Here is a 22464-nt window from a genome sequence, read left to right on the forward strand (position 1 = left end):
GGGACCAGCACAGCGGGTTAGCCCTCAATGCAGTCTAATTTTCACATGGTACTGGGCAGTAGCCTCTTAAAATTCATTTCCAGTTGCAGCATCTCAAATTGAAAGCCCCACAAGTCACTGGTGACGTTAAAAAATCTTGGCCATTTTGCATAACAACATTGTGTTTTAATGTCCATTTACATGATGACGTCATTTGTATTCTATTTGTATGTCTTAAATCCAGATACAATATTTAAGGCAGCAAAAAGCACCAGAACAAAATGGTTTCATTTCTTTTCTTCAAAGGCTGTTAGTGGTTTTGAAGAGAACAAACACCAAACTATTTTGCTGTGCTCCAAGAAAAAAAAAAAAAAAAAAAAGACACCCAGCCATGATGTTTTTTGCCCACTTTAGGCAGGGCTTATATTCAGTATCTATCATCTTCTCTTCACAGGGTCAATAACCATCACCAACGAGATGGAGTTTTGTGGCAGATCCTCCCGCACCTCCGAAGCCCAGTACCCACAGCACCCTTGCACTTCTCCCAGTCTGGTGCGGACCCTCAGTGGGCCCGGGTACCCCAGGCCAGTGGCAGGACTGCCGGCTCAGCATCCCCCTGCCTCACCCCACTCCAGCTGCAGCCATGGGAGGAAGCGGCCACGGAGGGGAGGAAGCAGAAGTACCTCCCCGTGCCGCTCCTCCCCTCCGCCGCAGAGCCCCACGGCTCTTCTGGGCACAGCATGCACCAGGCTGCAGGTGTTGCTGCCTCGAAAGCTTTTCACTGGTCTTTACGTGCCAAACCCACATGCTGCCTTGCTGCGGACCATGGCATCTACCCTGGAGAAGTTCATTCATTCTCTGGATCCCAGAGCCCTTCCCAGGGTCCTCCAAATCCAGTCAGGCATCTATTTCCAAGGTGAGCATCGGGTGTTTTCTGGCAGGGCTTTGCAAGTCCCTCTCTGGCATAGGGTCCCCCTTGGGACTGAGATGTGGGGGAGGCAGAGGGAGGATGCTGACAGAGTTGTCTCCCAGCAGTTTCCCACCAGCTGCAATTTTTGCTTTGAAGAACCAGCGTAATGATCAATGGCCTTAGAGATGTCTTTGTTATGGTGTGTATCTGGTCTTCTCACAGGCAGTGAGGAAGGAGCTGTAGTTACTCGTTGTATCCTGGAAAGAGTACTGGAATGAGTCATGAATTTGCTTTGCACTCACACAGCACCATCAATCCAGCAATTGCAAATCAACTCACAGAGGTTAATTGATTAAACCTAGCTCTGCTCTTCTGGGGTTGGCACGGCGAGGTGCTCTCTGTCTCAGAAATAAAGAACCAGAGCATCTGGAAAGTGACTGTGAGGGACCATAAGGTTTTCCTGAAGTTCTGCCCTGCATTTGGGGGTACTTCAGGCGTGCTGCAACACGAAGGGATGAGTATGAGCCAGACAGGAGCATCACAGGGGCAATATTTTGCTGGGTTTTCCTGCAGCAGATCTTTTTATGGTGTTTTTACTGCTAGGCTCTGCTTGTGCACAAAACACAGCGGAAGGATAGTAAAGGCACTTGCACTGGAGGGAAAAGTTATGTGCTTGACAAGGTATGGACTTCAATGACAGTGAAAACGCCATGTCAGACCCATGTATTAGTCTAGGAAAAGAAAGTTATCTCATCTCCCTGCCACTGCAAGCGAAAAAGGAGTCACACTAGGTAAAACAGAAGGGGCTTTATGAAATGAGTGGAAGCCTGCTTCACCTTCAGCCTAATACCTGCTTCAGAATCCACAATATCTATCTTTACATTAATCTGAAAACCCCCATGCTGCTCCATAGTCGGAGGAGAGAGGCGGTAGCCGCCATTAGCTGTGGCCGTGGAAAGTCTAAGCTGCGATCTCAGCACTGTGGCCGGAGTGGGTGATTCTTCCCTCCGCAAGAACAGCCTCTTGAGGAGGAAAGAAAATGGGAAAGGGCATACTTAAGCTCTGATGGTGGTGTACTGTCCATGTTCTCCTGATTGCCCATTCTAGCTGCTCTGGAAACTGCCTAGGACACATGAATAGTACTGGTACACAAAAAGGCATTCTGGGAAACAAACTTGGCCAAAATTACCAGAAAATTTTGAAAATGTGCTTTTTTCTGACCTTTAACATGTGGCCTGTTCAAGTTTTACATTTTAAACGGCCCAAGAACTTGAACTGAATTAAGTTCTTGATAAGGGGGCTACTACCTAAGTCAAGAGTGGAATTTAAACTAAAAATGGGAAGATCACCTCCCTAAGTTGGAGTAGCCACCATATTTGTCTCTTTCCACACACCTAGGAAGCAGAGACAATATTAATGCGAGTTGTATGTATATTTACATGTATGTACATGTATATGTAATATATTTGTGTACACAAAGTACTCTAAGAGATATATGTATATACAAAATACTATGATAAAATTATGGTAGCCCAGCTGTCAGCAGGTTTCTGAGTTCCTGCAGTCTGCATCCTGCTGCTAGTGGATGATAAAACTCATACCAGCACATCTTTGGAGCCAGGGTGTTTCAGCTTGTTCTTCCATTTACTGTATAAACCCTTCCACACGAGGAGAAAAAACCCATGAAGACTTAACCCACAGACCATTCTGCAGCAATGTCCTCACACGTGAGAGAAAAAAGCTATTAGCTGATGACTGTCTATAATACAAGAGCCTGCACAGCCTTGGGAGGGGGTGGTATGTGCTGTAGAGACCTGGGAATGTTTGCGCTAAAAGCGAGAGCTCTTGTGCTGCTCTGATGCTTCTTCAGTCTTCAGCAGCACCACCTCTTCCTGTCCTCTGCTCCCGGTGGCTTCCTCTCAACTGTACTCATACATGCTCCCACCAGCAAGCTAGATGCAGCGCTAACGTGCATGCAGGTGTTTCTTGCTTATACAATGAGTAAGGCTGATACAGATGTGCTACTTGGCTCCTTCTCCTCACAGTCTACTTGCAGGTACCTAGAAACACTGATGTCCACTAGCAGGCTTGTGTTGGTTACTGTCTCTTCTTCTTCCTTGCTTCAGAGGAGGCTAGAGACACTCAAGACACTGTGCCTGAGAGGTTTGCAGGATCTAGGGCTACAAAAGCTCTTCTTGGACCAGACTTTCCCTTCCACTGCCTCCCTCCCTCCCTGAACTCTCTGGCTGTGTCAGATCTCTCCCGAACATTTTGCTTCCCTTCGTACCTGGCAGCAGGGGTGAACACGCTGTTCTGTGATTGCATTATGATTTCTGTTGCATTTTCTGAAGCAAGAGTAGTGCTTCAGAGAGAGTCTGAAGTAACTCTTGTTATATTGCTAAACAGGAAAGTGGACCACTTTGTGCACTTCGAATTTCCATTAGGACAACCATTTTTTAGTCCTTCCTCAGCCAGATCCCCCCGCCCCTCCAAAAACCCTTTTGATTTCTCTTACCACATGCAGGACACCAGCAATCACATTGTGGCTAATGGCAGGTCTATTGGCAGGGAACATGGGTTTATTGCTCTGGTTGCAGGGACCAAATCAGAGCATTCGTGCACTGATTGTAGTAGCTCCCAACCAGCTACAAAGTCAGCCTGGTCAGCCAAGTCCTACTTGGACTAGCAGTTTCATGGAGTTGGATTTCATAGGAATCTTTAACCATTCTCAGCACAACATGGAGATAGTAAGGGAGAACATTTATTTTTAAAGCATTACATGGAATTGTTTGAAACCGGTCAATCACAAGGGACGATTAATTTTCTGGTGTAAGAATATAAAATAGCGAGAATTTGTACTTATGTACATTCTATGTATATTCCCTTCTCCACAACCCTGGAAAAAAGTGCAAGGTTTCTTAATGTCAGCTTAATCAGGTACATAGAATGGCTACTGGAGTAAATAATGATCTATTAAATCCATTAGAGCTGTCACATCAAAGCTGCAGCAGCCAACCCATGAAGGCTATAGCTATCTAGGTGGTAAGGAGACGATGGAGCTAATTCATTTACTGGTCTTCTGTGGTGCACTACGTGCTGTCGGGACGGAACTCTTAATTCACTCTATCTGGAAGCAAAATTTTGCGCACACTGCACTTAGGTCTAGATGATTTTACAAGTAAATATGTGACTTGCAAATTAGCCTCACTGCTCTTGACAGCATTTCAGTACCTCTGGAAGCATAAGGATAGCATAATGCTGTAAGTCTTTGTAAGGATGGATGTATTTTTTTCCATGTGGTAAGGTATTTTTATTAAAAACTGCAAAGTAAAGCTCCAGGGAAAGAGTGGGAATTTGCTTGCCCTTGGGTGAGGTACAAGCTCTAAAAGATCCCACTCTGCCTTCATACCCATGTAGCACCAAATGCAATCTAGGTTTCTGTTTTCAGACCCAAGCCTGCCTGCTGCAGTTCCTGGTAGAGAGTAAGTTGAAAACATATGCTGTGTGCACCCATTCCACCATTAGTCTCTCTACTGGCCTATAAAAAATTATGTTCCTGCTGCAATTAATGGAATTATGATGTATTTAACTGTAGCTCCCCAAACTGTAAATGGGCAGGACTTTATAGACCCTCTTTCCATTAAGAATACTTTCAGCTAGAGAAGCTACGGGCAATTGAACTTTTGCTGTTGGGAGTGAATACTATGATCTAGTCACCTTTCTGAGGAAGCTATGCTCTTGTTCACCTCTCTGTTCCTGGCCTGAAGCAGAGGGAAGGGTTTCCCTGGGATCATATCAGTGTTTTGCATGCTACACCTGGACTATGGGGTTCATTGAAACCTTATCCAGTTTGCCTCAGGCAGGAGAGCTAAGGTTTGAGAAGCTTGTTCATACTCCCATGTTCCCAGTCCCCTTTCCCTCCAGCAGTGTGTGGCTGCATAGTCAGAGCCCCAGCCTGCAGTCACCATCAATGACTGTCCGACACCATGCAACGTCAGGAACACGGGGGGTCAGTAATAGCCCCGAGTTCTTCTAAAGTGCTTTTCATTCATCACACTCAAAGGACTACACAAAAGTAGAGAAATTGTTGTTATCCCTGGTCTAAAAATAGAAACACAGCTGAAAGGAGAGGGTGGTTCTGCAAACCCCAGGGACGCCACTCAGGGCAGTTGTTTGGGACTCTGCAGTCATAATATCATTGCTACAGAAACTGGACTGCTGAATCTCTGAAGGGAATAGGAAGGCTGATTATAAAATGAGAGCAAGTTTGCCAGATACAAATATCTTGGTAATCAGCACTGATTAGAAAGGAACTACAGTGCAGACTAAAGTACATGACAATTTAATAGCTCATTAAAATACGTTATTAAAAAATTAAACTGCTGAAACTCCATTGGAAACTGATTTGATGAATTGAATATTTTTCTTTGAACATTTTAGTAAATATTGATGCTTAGTGAGCTAAGTACCCTATGACCGCTGATTTTTACAGATAGCATGCAAGTACGGGCTTTCATCTTTATGTTGCAAAAATTATGTCTGTTTTAATACTGATATAATTGTTTTATGGGTAATTGAATTTAATATTCTGCAGGCTTAATTTAACCAGTGGCAGGACAGTAAAAAGTGTCAAACTTTAATTGCGAAAAATGTAGAACTGCTCAAGGCACCTATTCTGTTGGTGTTTCTCGCCACTTAGCCATGTTCCCTACTCGCAGCCTTCCCATTTTTACTCTGCCTAAAATGAAATCCCACATTGCCTTTTTTTTATTCCCCTAAAGCTAAATGCACACATCAGCGGTGGCATTAGGACCCCAAGGACTGGGACTTGCCAGATTACAGGGAGAGTTGGTAGCTCCTCTCTGCAGATCAGCTGTTTGAAAGCAGCATGTGTGTTGTGCAAATCGTAGCACCAGGATATCTCCTTTTTATGACGGACCTGTGAAACTCATCGGGAAAATTTATGCTGTGTGCTCTTTCTCTGGGGAGAAGGGATCTGTAAGTCAGCAGCCTCCACCTCGGCAAGTTGGGAGTGCAGCGAAGCAGCACGCTGTAAATGCAGTGCTCCACTCTCTGCTCCCTCTCCCAAGGCTCTGGAAAATGCCAGGTCTCTCCACGCAAGGAGAAAATGGTGGGAAGAGGCAACAGTGGGGTCACACATACATCCCTGGTTAATGTCCTTCCAGACCTGAGGGAGTCAAAGATGGTCAGTATTGCCAGGCGGGAATGCCCTCTCTGGGTGGCTTTTTGGTGCTCTCTGACAGATGCCTGAGGGGTGATGCCAAACAAAGCCCTTTGGGATTTGCTCCTTCTTTGGTGAATGCGCACAGCTCCATTGCAAAACTCTCTTTGGTGAACCATAAAGAACATGAACGTGCTTAGGCTCACGGTTCCTCTTGGCTCTCATTTGCTGGCTGTGCATCTGCTTCAATTTCACCCTTTCTGCTTCTGTTACTAGGAAAGAGCATCTTTTCAGTGTGCACTTCTGTGAGCCTTTCAGGGGAGCAATGGGTTCGGCAGAGCAGCAGCAGAGCGCTGGAACCACTTACAAAAAGTCCTGTTAACCCCATAACTGCAGCTAAGCAAACTGAATAGAAGAGGAATCCTTGCACATCTTCTCAGCTGCCCCAAGTCCTAATTTAGACAAGAAATCGCTATCGACACTAATAGTTAGAAAAAGATCATGTAGGATGGAATGATTTTTTACTGGTTTTAAGCCAACCTAGAGGGAACAAATTCTTCTTCCTTGTGAGTGTGAAAAGCCAATGAGACAACAAAAGCTAGGATATGTGGTCTGTAATACGTATGAATAAAACAAGCAAGCTACCTCTTCAGGATTAATAAAGGCACTTTTTCTCATAAAAAGCAATAAGACAATTTAAACAGAGGGTAAAGCATGGACAGCTTTGAACAGCTTTGATGAAAACCATTAGGGTTGTATTTCTTAGAGGTGGAAGATCAATAAAAATGACCTGTGCATTTACTGGCTAGAGTCTCATTTGAGTGCATGCCAAAGGGGGCATTGCACATGAAACTGGTGAAATTTGTAGTACAGGTTTGCACTTGCTAATTTGTCTCATTTTTTACAGTGATAGAAGCCAAATCTGTCTGTAAAAATGGAAGAGTTTTTCCCCTTGAACATAGCTGTTTCCCTTCCTCTTGATTGAGCAGTTAGGAGCAAGAGCCCTAGGTACAGCAGGAATAACAGATAGTTTGGATTCTCTTTTGTGGTCAGTAGTCAGAGCATGTTAGTAAATTTTCTCTATTAATATGTACCACTGAAACTCTCCTGTACTTATTCAGGCTGCTTCAAAAACATGTTTTATTCTGAACAAGAAGGAAAGTGCCCTTCAGTGAATGCAATATGAGAACAAAACTTGACTTTTATGGTTCAAATATTGCTCATTTTATTCATGCCACTGCCCTTGATGGGATGACTCATCCAGACACAGTGAGAAAAATGGGTGGCTGGCGCTGAGGGCAAAGCTGTTTCGAGGATCTCCTTGTGGGGATTTTCTTTCCATGACATTCAGCTCCAAGCCTCTCTGGATGGCATAGGAGGTGGGCAGAATACCCAAATTGCCTGGCTTGTCTCAACTCAAGGGTCAACCCCCTGCCTTGGCTTGCTGAAGCTGCCCTTGACGTGCTGGTTTCCTGCAGTGGAGAGGGGTCCCCAGCTGTTGTTGCATTTGGGCCTGCAGGGATGTGAGGAGGAGGTCTGCAGTAGGAGGAGCTCTGCTTCCCTACACATGAACCTGCCATCCTATAAAAATACCAAGACAATTTTCACAAACTTTGGCTCTAGGGAGATATGAGGGCAACAATAGCAAACGAGAGGGGAAAGAAGATCCTGAGATAGATTTCTCATAATACACAAGCCCATGACTATGCTTCATTGCTGAGTTACAAGGCTTTTGTGGAGCATTTTTTTCTTCCAGTAACTGGTGATCTATACATGAGGAAACATGGCATTAGTCTAGGTTCATTTTTTCTGGTTAGCTCCATTGGACACACAGTAATGGCACAAGGGGCAGCGTGCTGTGATCTCAGTAGGGGAAGATGGTTAAACATGCTTCCAGTTCTGGGCTTTGCCTGTGAAGTGCTCAACACTCTGGCCTGATCCTGCAACTTAATTTAAACAGCCTTCTTAAACCCAGTCCAACAAAGCACGGATTTACTGTTAAACATACACTTCAATAAAACATACCTTAAGTCAAAGTAATTAACACTACAAAGAAGAAGAATAAAACTAAATAAATCATGAACAGCTAAAACAGTGACTTATGCTGTTCAAAAGCAGATTTTGGCATTCTCTTCATTTCTGCAGTAATTCCGACTCATGTGGGTAAACCCAAACAAAAGGTCAAAGATGTTGCATTTGGAGCTGTGGTTTCACTTGCTCTTTCCACTATAGTGGGTGCTGCACACACACTGCTGCCACATGCAGAGCGTGAGCCCTCTGGATAGATGAGAATCAGAAGAAAGTATTAAAAAAAAAAAAGGCTATAAACCTATCAAGAAAGGAATAAATCAGAAACTGCAGAAGTATTTTTTTTAAAAATTCCATTATGATTGAAATGGCTTAAAGCACTTGACATTTAAAGTTTGACTTTATACGTCGAAAGATAAATCTTACAGCTTTTGTTTTTTGATGGTTTTGTGCTGGCAAAAGTTAGACCCTCTGCAGCCTAATTAGGTGTGATCAAGATAAGATGCCCTCTTTGCACAGGGCCTTTTGACAGGAGTTTACCTCCGTGGCAATTCAGCAGCTGAACTCCTTGGAGGGTTTGTGTCCCAGACTGACCAAACCTGCAGACTTTTGTTGCTTAGGACATACTAAAGAGAGAAGAGCTGTTACAAAGCCCAGTAAGTTGCCCTGTCACTTGATAGAGGATCTTCTACACAAACTCATGACGCCTTCATGATCATTGCTACCTCTGGGCCTCTGGAGCACCGTGTAGGCACGGGGGAGCTGGGATTTCCCACTCTTGGTGGGTGCACCTTCTAGGGGTAGGAAGCAAGGGGTGAATAAAAGCCATACAGGTGCTTTATACTATTTGCAGCCACTCTCACAGCCTGGGGTTGGAGAGAGAAGCTGGGGCATATTTCCTTCTTTGCCTGCCATTGTGCATATGATTTTCAGCCTCTTTGTATCTTCCCCACAAGATGTTAAGTTTATTTGAGTTCAGCGGTGAAAAACAGCATGCTGATTAGCATCTTCAGTGCTCAGGAGGTATTTGACTGAAAAAAAAAAAAAGAGACACGCAACTTCTTACCATCAGAAATTGGTTTCTTTTTCTTACTGCTTAATCAGAGTATAATATGATTAAAGTTATTAAGCAAAACTCTCCTCCCCTCAGTTTTAAAATAGATCTCTCTTCTTGCCAAAAAGCATAAACTCTGAACAATTGGCTAACCCCCAAATAATGCCCATAAAGAATGATATCTTTTTTATTGACACTAATTATAGATACATTATGCCCTTCATATTACTTTGGGAGCCTGCAGCAGCCTTAATAAACCTGTGATTTCAGCTGAGCTATGTCGTAGGGGAAAGCAGGCTATTGTAATTCTGGCTGAATGGATGCACCAGGGGGTCATGCCTTTATGTGAAAGCAGAATCATTTCACCAGCCCCTGAAACAGAGTCACCTCTGATCTGGGAAGACAGCACCCATATGGGCAACTGATGACAACATAATAGCGGAGAAAGAAGCACTGGGAAAAGGACGTTGGGACAAAGTTCTACTCTTTCAGGACACGTTGGGACATCTTTCATCTCCCTGCAAAGCAGCCAGGTTCCCGGTTCTTTGGATCTTCTTTCAAAGACGGCTCAGCCTGCCAGCTGCAATGAATTCAGTGGGTGCTACTGAGAGATGAAAGGGAGAATTTTTTTCCTTCAAGGATTCAAACTCATGGGGCTAGGGAGTCAATGCCTAGTGTTTGGCCTGCAAAGTCATTTGGTTTTGTTAGGAGAAAAGCTTGGTCTCTGTTAAAAAAAAAAAAAAAAGAATGGGGGATATTTGAAAGTGCTTAGCAGCACCCTGTAGCAGACAGACGGTTAGACTGGGAGTCAGCCAGCCTGGGCTTGAGCTCCAGCCCTGCTGAATGGTCCTCTGTGTCGCCTTAGTCAAGCCTTTTGTTGTGTTCACATTGCTCTCCCTAGCTCTCCTTGCTAAACTGCCCAGAAGCGTGCGACAAAAGGGAGTTACATATGAGTGATGTATTACTGCTGTTTAGTCATGGACCTGATTTTGAGCCGTACTTCCTATCAGCATCAGCGAAGCGTTCACTCCGAGAGCAGTCACTGAACAGGGCTCTAAGCTGCTGGGAAGAAAAAAGGAAATATTACTGAGATATTTGCTATTCTACCTCGTATTATAAAGTATTTCTCTCAGTGGTACTGTCATATGGTCTGACATGAAGAATGACATTCTCCATCTCAGGCATTCACTGTATTTATATTTTATATTGTTGTTTTTAATACAAAAAGACTCTTCTTGTACCTGTAATGAGAAATAAATCAAATAAAGGGCTCATGTTAGGGAGAACGGTGGTGTGGCTGCTTAGCATTTTAGGAAAGATGGAGGAAAAAGATATTGAACCAATTGTTATGGTTCCTTTGATGTGATCACAGCAGTTGCTAATATGGATTGTCAAACTAGAGATGAGCTTATGAAAGGATATAAATGTGTTTTTTATTGAACAAAGTAACAATCCAGAAAAGGTGGATTCAAAGGCAACAAGCTCTTTAATTACAGCCTTCAGGGGCATTGTTTGATCACTGTAAATAAGCTGCTTTTTTCTGGGTTCTGCTGAAATATTTTTTGCATTATATTGCATACACCTTTCTCAAATCAAAAAGATTCAGTCCTTAAGGTTACTTGATTTACATTTTCAACATCTTACACTTTCTTTGTGGCTTGAGTGGGAAAAACACAGTTGCTATTGTGCAACAACAAATAAATGTACTAAAAGGTCCATTTTAATTTTAATTTTATTTTTCAGTATATTTTGTGTGTGGGTCCGCATCACACAGCTGAAGTAAAATCTTTCAGGGTCACATAGCGGGTATTTTCACAATGTTTTAAGACTAATTAACATGGCTTTTAAAGGAAAAAGAATTTTTATTGTCCCTTTTGAAAACCATGCAGTTTCCCTCCCTCCCTTTTATCAGCACAAATATTTGCTGCAAATGCCTAGATGACAAATCACACAGGTAACATTTTTCTTGTCTGAATGTAATCTTCATTGTACTATTCCAGGCAAACCGCCAAGCAAGGGCTAAAATCAGGGCTAAGGCAATCTAGTTGCCGACAAATATGTAATTACAATCAATACTGTATGTGCAATTGAACCCCCAAAAACGAATCTGTTCTTGTATGGCTGTCAGTTTCATTTTTTAATGATTTTTTTATCCTGGTATCGTTAAAAATGAGGCTTCTGCAATCACGGTCTCAGTCTGTTAGCCATCCTCCTCCCAGCCTCTCACCCTCATAATCTTTCAACCTCTTGGTCTCTTTCAAATGGATCTGATAAAGGAGGAGGTAATTAAAGTCCTACAAGTTGCCCATGAAAATGGTCATTTAGGTAGATACCTATCTACATATATATATACACATATCTATCTATCTGTCTATCCACTCATATATGTAAGTTTTGCTACTGATAAGCTGTTGAAGACTGGTCTCTGACTTCCTTAATTGGGTGGAAAATGTGGTCGCATACCTCTGTTACTCAGTGGTTATATGAGCAATTTATCCAACTCCTCTTCTGGGATGAAAGGTATCGACCTATGGCCGCGAGTCCTGGGATACTTGGGCACTCTCCACTTCTGCTTTGCTAAGAGCTTTCCTCTCTTCTAGAAGACTTAAAGCATCCTTCCTAACTGCTTAATACCTTTTCCCTCCTTGACGATGCCAAAAAATACATCTTTTCTTTCTTCCTCCTTTTTAATTCAAGAAGGGGTTAATTTTCCTTGGTAATATTACAAAGCGTTATCTTTGCCAGAGGATTGTGTACCCATGTAATAGTTTATTTCTTTGATGGTAGGACAACCAGCTCCCCTGATTTTCTTTTTTTTTTTAATTATTTTAATTAAATACATTACTTTTTTTTTGAATTTTAATTTTCATCTCACTTTGTCCTAGAACTGATGCTTTTAGATGAATGATCCATTTGTTTTCCATAACAATGTTATGTTTTCTTCTGATAAAAGACCCTGAGAGTTAAGGTGCTGTGACAGCCCTGTGTGTCTATTCTTTGCACACTCTTTTGTGGCTTGCAGTCTGGCATTTATAATCCATCTTTTTTCTGAATGCATTATCTTGGCCCTTGATGTTTCAAACAGAGCCTGCAGCTCCATGTAATGCTTTTTGTAGACTCCAGCTTGAACTCCATATGCTTGTCTGCCTCAGGTACTTTCTCTTTTTTATAAGCACAGATTTTCTTTTCTTGTGTATTTTACCCTTTTCTTGTAGTGTTTTAGATTCTCTGCCATCTCTACAATGCCAGGCCACTGTTTACCCTGCGTAGGTTGTTATCTGTATTTCTCATGTTTTGCAAATTTTGATTGCTTTGTCAAAGGCTAATTTTTTGTGTCATCCATTCATCTATTTTTGAGTGTTTGGCAGAGTTAGTCTCTTCTCGTGGCTATTGCCAGATTGGATATTCAGCCATGGACCCATCACTAACTGATCAGTGTTTTCACTTTTGTGCAAGCTCCGTTTATACTTTTTATTTTGTGATGAAGGGCAGGACTTCTCAAACTCTCTGCCATACAATTTGTAGTTAAGCTATTGTGCCCGAGGAAAAGCAAACCTGTTAAAAGTAGTAATTCCTTCAGAACCAGCCATGATCAGAAACAGGGCCCTCCTCTGACTCCCCTCTTTATTTCTTGGTGGCACCACTCTGCTGTGGCTATAGACTATAGACTGAAGGAGTGGTTAAATCTTCTTCAATCACACCATTTTTTTGAGAGTTTCAGCCTCTTAACTGCTCCATTCTTCCCCTCAGGGCCGTTGCTTGGTTTGCTCTACTCCAGCTATCATGTTATTTGGAAATCGGCCCCAGCCAGCGAGGCCACCGAACCTGCGTGGCTCGGTGCCTGTGCTCCTATGGAGCAGCACTGCCCGCGTGTGGGTGCATGGCGGGGCCCGGCTGCATGGAGGGGCATGCTTGCAAAGGCTGTCTAGCAGAGATGAAAGCAAATGTGCCCAAAGCCCATAATTAGTCAGTGTAGTTACTTTGATATGTTAAATGGTTTCTAGGGGTCTATTTTCAAGTCAGGTAATCTGGAGAAGCTGGATCTAAATCTGTGCTGAAGAAAAAAAGTCTCTAGAAGCAATGAGCTCCCATTTTGAGCAGGTTTTCACAAATGTTTGTTCGAGGGTGAGAACATCATTGGAATTCTTTGCTCATCTTTCCATGTTTCTATAATGCAGAGCTCATCACGCTGGGTCCTCTGGGATTCCCTGTATCTAATAATATCACGGTTGCTTGTGATCTCTGCTATGTCTGATGTGAGGAGTGAGGTGGTTCAGCACAAAAGGAATATTACCCTCTTCACGGCTGCTCAATCTTTCTCTCCCTCTCACTCTAATATGAAATAAATATTGCATGTACACTTTTCTGACTGCCATAAAATATCCTATGGAGCTCAGATAAAGCAATGAGAGCTATGATAATTCCTCATGTGATTATTAGAGCAGCAGCCAGCCTACTGATGGGAGCTGTAGCAATATCCAGTGGAGACATCTGAGTTAGTCAATGTTGAATTGCTTGGGGATGAAATGGAGGGCAAACAATGATGCACTATCTTTACAATAAGAAAACCAAATTGTTCTTTTTTAGTTAAAGGGCAGCAGCTCTCTTGGTCTTCTGCTTAGTACCAGATTGGTTGAAAGGGTGCATAAACAGCATGTTCTTTCACCTGACTGTGCTCGATATTTGTGTGGCACTATAATCCAGAATATCTCTGTGCTAATGATCATCCTGGTGTGCAGCAGAAAGGCGGTAGCCTGCTGGGGGAGCTTAGAGACTAGAGTACAACAGTCCCCTTGATCCTGTGTAGGATTCTCAGCAAGGGAAACCAGGTAATGTTGTCACATCCAGCCTGCCCAAAGCATCTGCCACAGAATTTTTTTTTTTTTTTTTTTTTTTTTGACATAGATTCTTCTACATAGGGTTAAAAATGTACATCAGTACCTGTCTTCTTCAGGGGAGCAGCTGGGGATTTCCTGGTGTCCATCTCAGTTGTGAGAGCATTGCACAAGCAACAGCAGGTTTGCTTGGACATGTCTTCACAACAGGCTAAACTTAACCCGTTGCTCAGTGTTACTCTCGTTCATTGTACTGTCCTGACACAAACCTGTTGTTCTGTGGTGCTCTACTGAGGCTTTGGGTTTAGGCTAAAACCAGAGCAACTTTTGTTCAGATTGATCTCCCAGTGACTTTCAGTGAGGCCAAGGTGGTAACCAAATGCTTGTCACCTGCAAGTGCTGCAGCAGAGTAGATAAATATATCCCAGACTCAGTAAGAGATGCTTATTAGCCCAGGCTATGGTCATGACTGGAACCGATCTTGAATGAGCATTAGGAAAATCACTTGGATAATAGTCGCATTTCTGATATGACACCTGGCAAAAAAAAAAAAAAAAACCAAAAAAACCAACAACAGCTTTTTTTATTCTCCCCACCAACTACAAGGAGAGCTGTGGAGTAAAGAATGTTACTTTATGTGGGAAGTGAGTTCTGCAGGCAATGGCAATATTTCGGTACAGGCCATCATTTATTGATTGCTACTATATAGCCAGAGGTCAGGTTTTAAATATCTCTCATTGCCTGAGACCATTCTGGTTACCTAGGTTAAAAGGGAAAAAAAAAGACAAGACTTTAAACTGAACAAGATGCAAGAAAGGGCTATTACAGGGATTGTGGGAAGTAAAATCTGTCTTCTCAGAGAAGATTAAGACAATTCGTTTCTTCTAGATTTTTGTCAAAAATGTGACCAGAGAAGGGCAGAACTAACCTTGCAAACCCTACGGGGAAGGAAGAAATGGAAATGAAGAAAAAAAAGTATTTTAAATAGCAGAGCAATGTCGGTAGCAGAGCAAATGAATACACTCACCAATGCATTGGGAGTGGAAATGAGAATAAGGTTTCTCACCACAAGGGAAATGAAATTCTGAGATGGGATTCCAGAAAGGGTACTTCCACATCACTTCAGGACAGAGCTTGGTAAGCTCTTGGAAGGAACTGCACAGCATCAGAAGAACAGAAGCTAGCATTCAAGTCAACATTTCTGATGTTCTGTGCTCAATGTAATTCTGTCTACAAATGGAACTGATAGAAGACAATTTGCGTGTGTTTGCTGCATTGCCTTTGTATATAATTAATTAATCCCATGCCTCTTTGGGGCTTCTACTAATCTCCTGCAGGGACTAGGAAGAATTTTCCTTCTTCTGCATAATTTGGCTTTTGTTTCGGCTTTGCTTTATTCTTCCCTGTTGAGCCTGCTTCTGAAACAGCAGAGATTGACCACAGCAAGAATGGAGAAGGAAGGGTCTTTTTGGCAGGGCAAGCTGCAGTTCCAGGTTTTGCTGAGGAAGCTCTGAAATGCTTGGTTGGATTGCCTTCTTCCTGCACTCAAGCTTCTGAACATCACAGACAAAAAAGGAATTTTTTCCTGCCAGGAATCAGTAGGCTCATTTCAGCATGGGGCAGGGATTACTGCTGTTAATTTGCCAGTTTTCCAATTTCTTGCACTTTCTTCAGGTTTTCTGTTACTACAGAAAGCTCAAATGCTGGTTGCTCCACTGCCTGCTGATTTTGGGAGGCAATTCCTGATGACCCAGGCGATCCTATGTTTTACCTCGTTCCATTTTGGTCTCATAACTTAGAAATGCAAGTTCTTCAGACCTTATTCTCCTTACATGGGTCTAAAAACAGTGTACACATAGAGCTGATCTAGAGATCACTGAAGTTGCAAGATGAATTTTCTCATTACACTAAGGAAGAAAATAAAAATTAGGTTAGTTATCGCAGGATAAGTATTATTTCCTATAACTTATTTTAAGTATTTCTGCTTTCATTCAAAGAGGTAAAGACACTTGACAAAGTGAGAAAAAGCTGAATAACACTTTTCTTTCCTTTTATATTTCTTTTCAGGCTCCATCTATGAAATGTTTGGAAATGAATGCTGCCTTTCAACAGGAGATGTCATTAAAATTATTGGCTTCAAAATTAATAAGCTCATAGCAAGTATCTGTGAGAATAATGAAGTCAGCCAATCTTCAGCCAAAGTGGAATTACCACTAGATTTTCCTGGTACAGTATTTCATGAATACACATTTTTGAGGAATTATAACCCTGAGTTATCACCTTTGTTCATTTTATTGATTCGCTGTCTTGATTGATATTTGTTTGAGGTTACAACTCAGCTGTCAAGGATACAATTTTATCAGATGGCACAAGATACAATCAACTCATTTTTAAATGAGTTCTCTTTCAAGCTTGGATAGAAATTATTAATGTTATGTGGTAGTAATGCTTTCTATACTTGAGGTCACTCAGTGTAAGAATTATTACAAAAGTCTTCTTTTCAGTTATTTATGACTTTGCTAAACTTTGAGCTGAAATCTTCCTTGCTGTGTGCTCAGACTAATTTATTTACTACTACTATATTTTTATTTTATTATTTTGGATGTAAAATATTTTGAATACTTTGTTATGTTTTGGTTTTATTTTAATGATTTATTTTAATTCCAGTGGCCAAAGTGGCTGCTCCATGCCTAGAAATAGGATTAGAGGAAAACGGATGTGTTTTCCTGCTTAAAAAACACTTTAACTGTTCTATAGAGAAGTCCCCAAATATCCGTATTTTGGAGGATGGACTTGAAATTTGGCGTGTGGTACTGACCTGTTATTTGAAAAATATCTATCTTCTTCTGTTCATGTGGCCTTGTTAGGGAGAGCTGGCCAAGTACTGTACCCAGGGTACCTAGTTCATCACATGTCATATTTATTAATTTTTCCATTCTGCTCTCATCTCAATTCCTCTACTGTTAGGGCCCAGCTGTGGTAAATAGGGAAGTGATATGGAGTGCAGAGGGAGAAGTGCTGGACTGTGAGTATCCGTGTGTGGGAAGCGGAGGAGGCAAACTACATCATTAGGAAACTGATAGAAAAAGGTTGGACCTTGGAGCAGGGCAGATGGATGAAGACTTGATATGCAAAGATCAAGGACTGGAGACAGCAGTGGAGGTGGTTACCGGCACCAGAGGAGGACTGCACCCACACAGAAATATATATATAGGGCATTTCCTATGCTGGGAGTCTTGCAGGCAGCAAAGGTAATGGGAGCCCCTCAGGGAGAGGAGATGAGCGGGCTGGAGAACAGCACGAGGAGGCCAGTGGGATGTGGGAGGGAGCCTGTATAGGTCTGGGAGAGAAGTTACAGGACATCTGCAGGTAGGAAACACTGGGATAGAGCACACACAAGGACAGAGCAGACCTTGAGAGACGGAGATCATGTCCAGGACTCACTTTGGCCAGCAGTCTAGTCTCACTGAATGAGACTACAGTTTTATAGAAAAAAAAATATATTGTAAATATTTAATTAACACTCTGTTGTACTGCAAGCATATAGGAGGTTAAATTGATGCTGCACGAGGAAACATAATATGGGTGTTTTCTAGTGTTTGAGTGCTTGACTTAGTAACCTCATTGATGTTCTTCTAATGTATTGCCGAGCATGTGAGAATGTGTGCACATGCATATATATGGTTTAGGTTATGCCAGTACCCAAACTGGTATGTGCTTTTTCTGCAGAGGAAGACAAGACACACTTCTTGAAGCAAATAAAATGTAAAAGTGCATGGGAATGCAATGTTTCATCTGAATTCCACAAGAAAATATCTTCTGCCATGCCTTCATTTTCCATCTCTAAAATACAGATTTTTCTCTGAAATAGTCCTATGTATCATTTTCTTTTCCCCAGTAGAACATCAATTTACTTTCATGTTTTTCTTACTCAGTGAATCAGAACCATTTGTATGACCACTCATTAAAAGACTTTTATGGAATGCCATTTTCAAGCACTGGTAGGGCCCAAATGTAGTGATCAAAGACATTTTAATTATCTGTGGCTATCTAAGATATTGAAGTACTGCTGTACTGTGAACTCTCCAGATACTTGGTATTTTTCTTGAAATCCAGGCTTCTTTGCTATTATTAAAATTTCTTCTGTCTCTAAAATATATATATATATAGGAAGTCATATTCTAAATCTTGATTGGCACATGGGTTTGAACATTCGAATCCTAAAATATCCAACACAATGGAGTGATAAATGTAATCCTACATTTATTAATGTTGAATCTCCTGATTTTTAGAACAGAATGACTTGTAATTTCAAATGCTTGAACCTAGTGAATCGGGATTTGTTTGCATTCAAGTGATCAATTTTGCAGCTTGGCATTTGGATGTTGTTGCCCTATTGAGCACATTTTCAAATTCGGTCTAATCACTACAATTTACATGCATACTTATGAACTCTCCCAAGCAGTGTTCTAGAAAACTGGGTTATTTCACTAGAAAAATAAATTTAGAGTTCATTTTTCTGAAATGTATCATTATTGTCCTCCACGTAGTGGGTACTGCTGAACAGCAGCACTGAAGAGGGGCATAATGACACTTCTTGTTAGCCCAACAGGGAGCACCGCTCTCTTGTTTCTCTCTGTATATGTACTCTTATGCATTCAAGAGCTTTTTGGTAAGATGTACATTTGTCATTTGTCTAATTTAATTCTTAGCTGGAGAATGATTCAGCTTTACAAAGTCAAGATGTCCCAGTCTCTTCTTTTTCTTGACCTTTTTCCTTTTCACTTTATTACATACACATGCTATGCTCCAAATGAAACATTGTATTAGAGCATTGTTGGCTTGCCCCTGTCCCCAGAACAAAGCACAGAACCAAACTGCAGATGATCTTTTTCACACTGCCATTGACTTACTTCAGTAAAAATATCCTCAGGTCTCTAGGAGTCTGGCACTGTATTTACAGCGCTCTCTTGCTAGTCTTGATGCAAAGAAATCTTTTGCTTTGATGTTATTTTCCATTTCCTCTGTCGTGAGTTATCATTTGCATGTGATGGTCTCGTGTATCCTTTCACCAGGTGCATGCTGGCATAAACAAGCGCCGCTTCTATTTAGGTTACTCTGGGGATAGCGTCTCTGTGAGTGAAGAACTGAGCTCATTGGCTTTGAACGAGGCTTACTCTTTGTCTTTCTGAATGTATTCACAGTCTACAGAATTCCTTTTTTCTGCTCTGGCAAATCAGATCCTTGATAAAGGCGTAATCTGCCCTTTGCATTAGAGAAACCACTGCAACCGCAAGTTCACTATCTGTGTTACGTCATTTTATCCTCATTCTAATTTGTTCTTTTTCATGCCTCAGAAGGCCAGGCTATTCTTTCTATGCTCATACACTGGGTAAAAAAAAAAATCTGCTGTTACTCTAGACACTTCGATGGCTACATCTAACAGCATTTTGAAATACAATTTTCACTACTAACAAGTTAGCAGAGACAGGTAATTTGCACACCACCTGAACTATGTGCCAACACAAATGATTTCATTTTGTTCTGTTATATTCCTTCTTCTGCAAAAATATTGCTGGGCTGCCTCTGTTCTCGGGAGGTCCCTGACAGTTGCTGCTCATTCCTACGTGGTCTGACAGACACGCAGCTGAGCACAACTGTCCTTTTGAGCTGTCAGCCTCTGCGAGCCACAAGACAGCGGACTTGTCTGTGCCCACACAGCACATGCGTGGAAGAACAGAGGCTAGGCACTAGAAGGCTCATCTTGATAGGAGTTGATGGAGAGATAGGAGAGATGGCCTTTGGGGCAGGATGGGGAGGGGAGGATGCTGCTGCAGATGGAGCAGAGGAGGTAGCAGAGTGGGTGGCGGAGGTGAGGGAAAAAAGAAAGAGCAGTCAAGTCAGCTCCAGAGAAGTTGGAAGCTGAGGTCTTCTTGGTCTTCTGCGTTACCTTGGGGAAAAAAAACTGCTAGTCTGGGACAGAAGGTCTTTCTGCTATTTTTTTTTTTTTCCTTGAATGTTACTTGCTGCTCTACTAGGTAAGCCTAACTGCTGGTTTTCTCAGTTTTCTGTGGGGAAAAGAAGAAAAAGAGAGAATAAAAAGCATACTCCTTTCCTTCAGGACTCTAATTAAGACTGAAAAAGGAAAGTCTATAAAGCTATGGGGAGGTACACTTTATCACTCTATAACCAGTGAAAGAGAGCTGCGTATACTGTTCTGTAAAAAGGTGGTAAAAACATCCTTCTATCAAAACATGCTTTCCAACAGGACTAAATGGGTGATCCTTGGGCTATGTTTTCTCTCCCATACCAGTGAAAATAACTTTTTCAGATTCCCAAACCCTGTCTCTCTACCGAAGTGTACAGCAATACCTAAAACTTTTTTTGAAAATGATGGGCTGATTAGGTTTGGGGCTTACTAGTGATCATATTATGGGTAGGCAGGCACTTCACCTAGTGAAATGCCACTAGGTGCAGAGGATTAATGGAGTGTGACAATGGTTATACATTCCTGTAGTTATTATCTGTGTGTAGTTATTCTTGTCTCTATCTGTAATTTTCCCCAAAACTCTTGGGCATCAGTGCACTTTGGTTGTAGACCAGATCACATTTAGAAAGTAGATCTGTAGGAGCAATAATGACAGCTCTCGATAAACCAGCTGGACTTTTTTCCAGGTTTGTTATTTCCATCTGTCATTCCCCCCAATAGTCCACCAAGCTCTCTTAGGAAAGTCTAAGTGAATTTGATTCAGCCATTTTATGATTTATTAAAAAGTACAAAAATATTTATGTTTGACCTCAAAATGTCCAAACTTTAGCATCTCAAACATACCATATGTCTCCTACTCTGGAGATTTCCTTGTTGTCTTAGGTTTGGAAAAACATTTGGTTTTGTAATTTGATTCATAATGATTTTAATAAGGTTCTGAATGGTTCCAGATAACGTTGTTTGTGTTTTGTGTTGGTTTGGTTTTTGTTTTTTGGTTTTTTATTTTTTTTTTTTAAATACATATCGTAGCAAGGAAAGCATTTATGAGAAGATACCATGGCAGATTATGGCAGTTAGGTAGGAACCACGGTGGCTTTCACCCACCATACCAAAATAACTTTTTATATATTCACCTCTTCTATATATAGAGAGAAACATATGGAACTTTACATACTCATAAGCATAAACAGGTGGCTATTAGGTGCCTCCGCTTCTGGGTCTCATCAATACAGAAGCTAAGTATGCAAGGCCACATGGCTCTTTAGCTGCCTATGCAAGCATTCTGTTACCAAAATTAAGAAAACCAACAGAACGGAAGGTGAAGATTTTTCTGCTCCCAACCCCGACAAAGTCAGTCTGCCTGGGCCCGAGGGGATAATCAGTTGTCTAGTTTTGTATGAGATCTGGTAATTATGCTTCCATATGAAACCTGTTTTCCAACCCAGGATGCTCATCAGTTTGTTGCTGAAATAGCTGGCTTCCAAATAGCTCTGTAGTCCCAGCAAAATCAGTAGAGCCTGAGTCTACTGGCAAACTCATAGAGGAGAAGATTGTTTCTCATACCTGTACATTGCTAAATATTTTCAACTGGGAATGTTTTTTTAACATAGTTTATACACGCTTTTTAATGCAGTTCTGGAGGTTTTCTAGGGGCAATGCGCATGCTCCTGTATCACAGATGGGTAAACATAGTTATTGCCTTGGGGATACATCATATGTACTTTGAATACATTTTTTAATGAAGAATTTTCCTATTTGCTTCTCCGAGCACTGCCAGGAGATGATGCCCATCTTGTGCTTGCAAAGCATGACACTGGAACACTGTTTGGGGGATGATGTCTTTTCCACAATTTCGGTTTGTTGTTGGTGCCTTGTCACTGTGATATTTTCTAAATACTGATGAACCAGTTTGTCTTGATCTGCACTGACAGCTCCAGTAGTGATTAGGACTGGGGTAGCTAACTTGCTTGTTAATAATTGCGTTAAGAATGGCTTTGAGAAACATCAAAAATACTAGTGAGAAAGAAAAATGTATTGAAGCTGTACTTTGTACTTGTGCAGCTAGATTCACGGGTGTGGCTTCCTTGCAGCCCGGAAAAAGGCCTGAAGGCTTTCCCGTAGTGCTGCAGTGAGGACATATATGTAGAAGATGTATTTGCACAAGGCTACTAATTTCACACAGGAAAAGCTAGCTGTCATACAGACATCTGTGAAGGCACAGAATTGCTGAAAGCAGTTACATAGGCACAACTAGTGACTATCTTTGCAGTAGATCAAATAGGCTATTACTGTTTAGGCTGCTCACAAGCCCTCAGAGCTGTTAGTTGCCACAGATCCTAGTAGTCTCATGGGATACCTGAACCAAACATGCCCAATCTGGTGATAAATTCAGTTAAATCCTACTCAGCAGAGAGAATCTTAATAACATCTCCTTTAACAAGAAGGGTGCTAAAGCTATGAAGCAAAAGTAGCAGGTTTTGTTACATT

The 22464-nt window shown here is 41.7% G+C and overlaps 1 protein-coding gene across 1 annotated transcript in view; it reads left to right on the plus strand.

Moving 5' to 3' along the window:
* Positions 1-804: 804 nt before the first annotated feature.
* THEMIS (thymocyte selection associated) overlaps positions 805-22464 on the plus strand; it is a gene marked incomplete at its 5' end in the record, with an annotated part of 81123 nt that continues 59463 nt past the window's right edge. The window contains 2 exons of the mRNA XM_082307377.1: positions 805-895; positions 16056-16214. Coding sequence (XP_082163503.1) covers positions 805-895; positions 16056-16214 — 250 coding nt within the window. The remainder of the gene's footprint in view (positions 896-16055; positions 16215-22464) is intronic.

Source organism: Platalea leucorodia (genome assembly GCF_965183815.1).
Source record: "Platalea leucorodia genome assembly, chromosome: 3".
In the NCBI taxonomy this organism is placed as follows: domain Eukaryota; kingdom Metazoa; phylum Chordata; class Aves; order Pelecaniformes; family Threskiornithidae; genus Platalea; species Platalea leucorodia.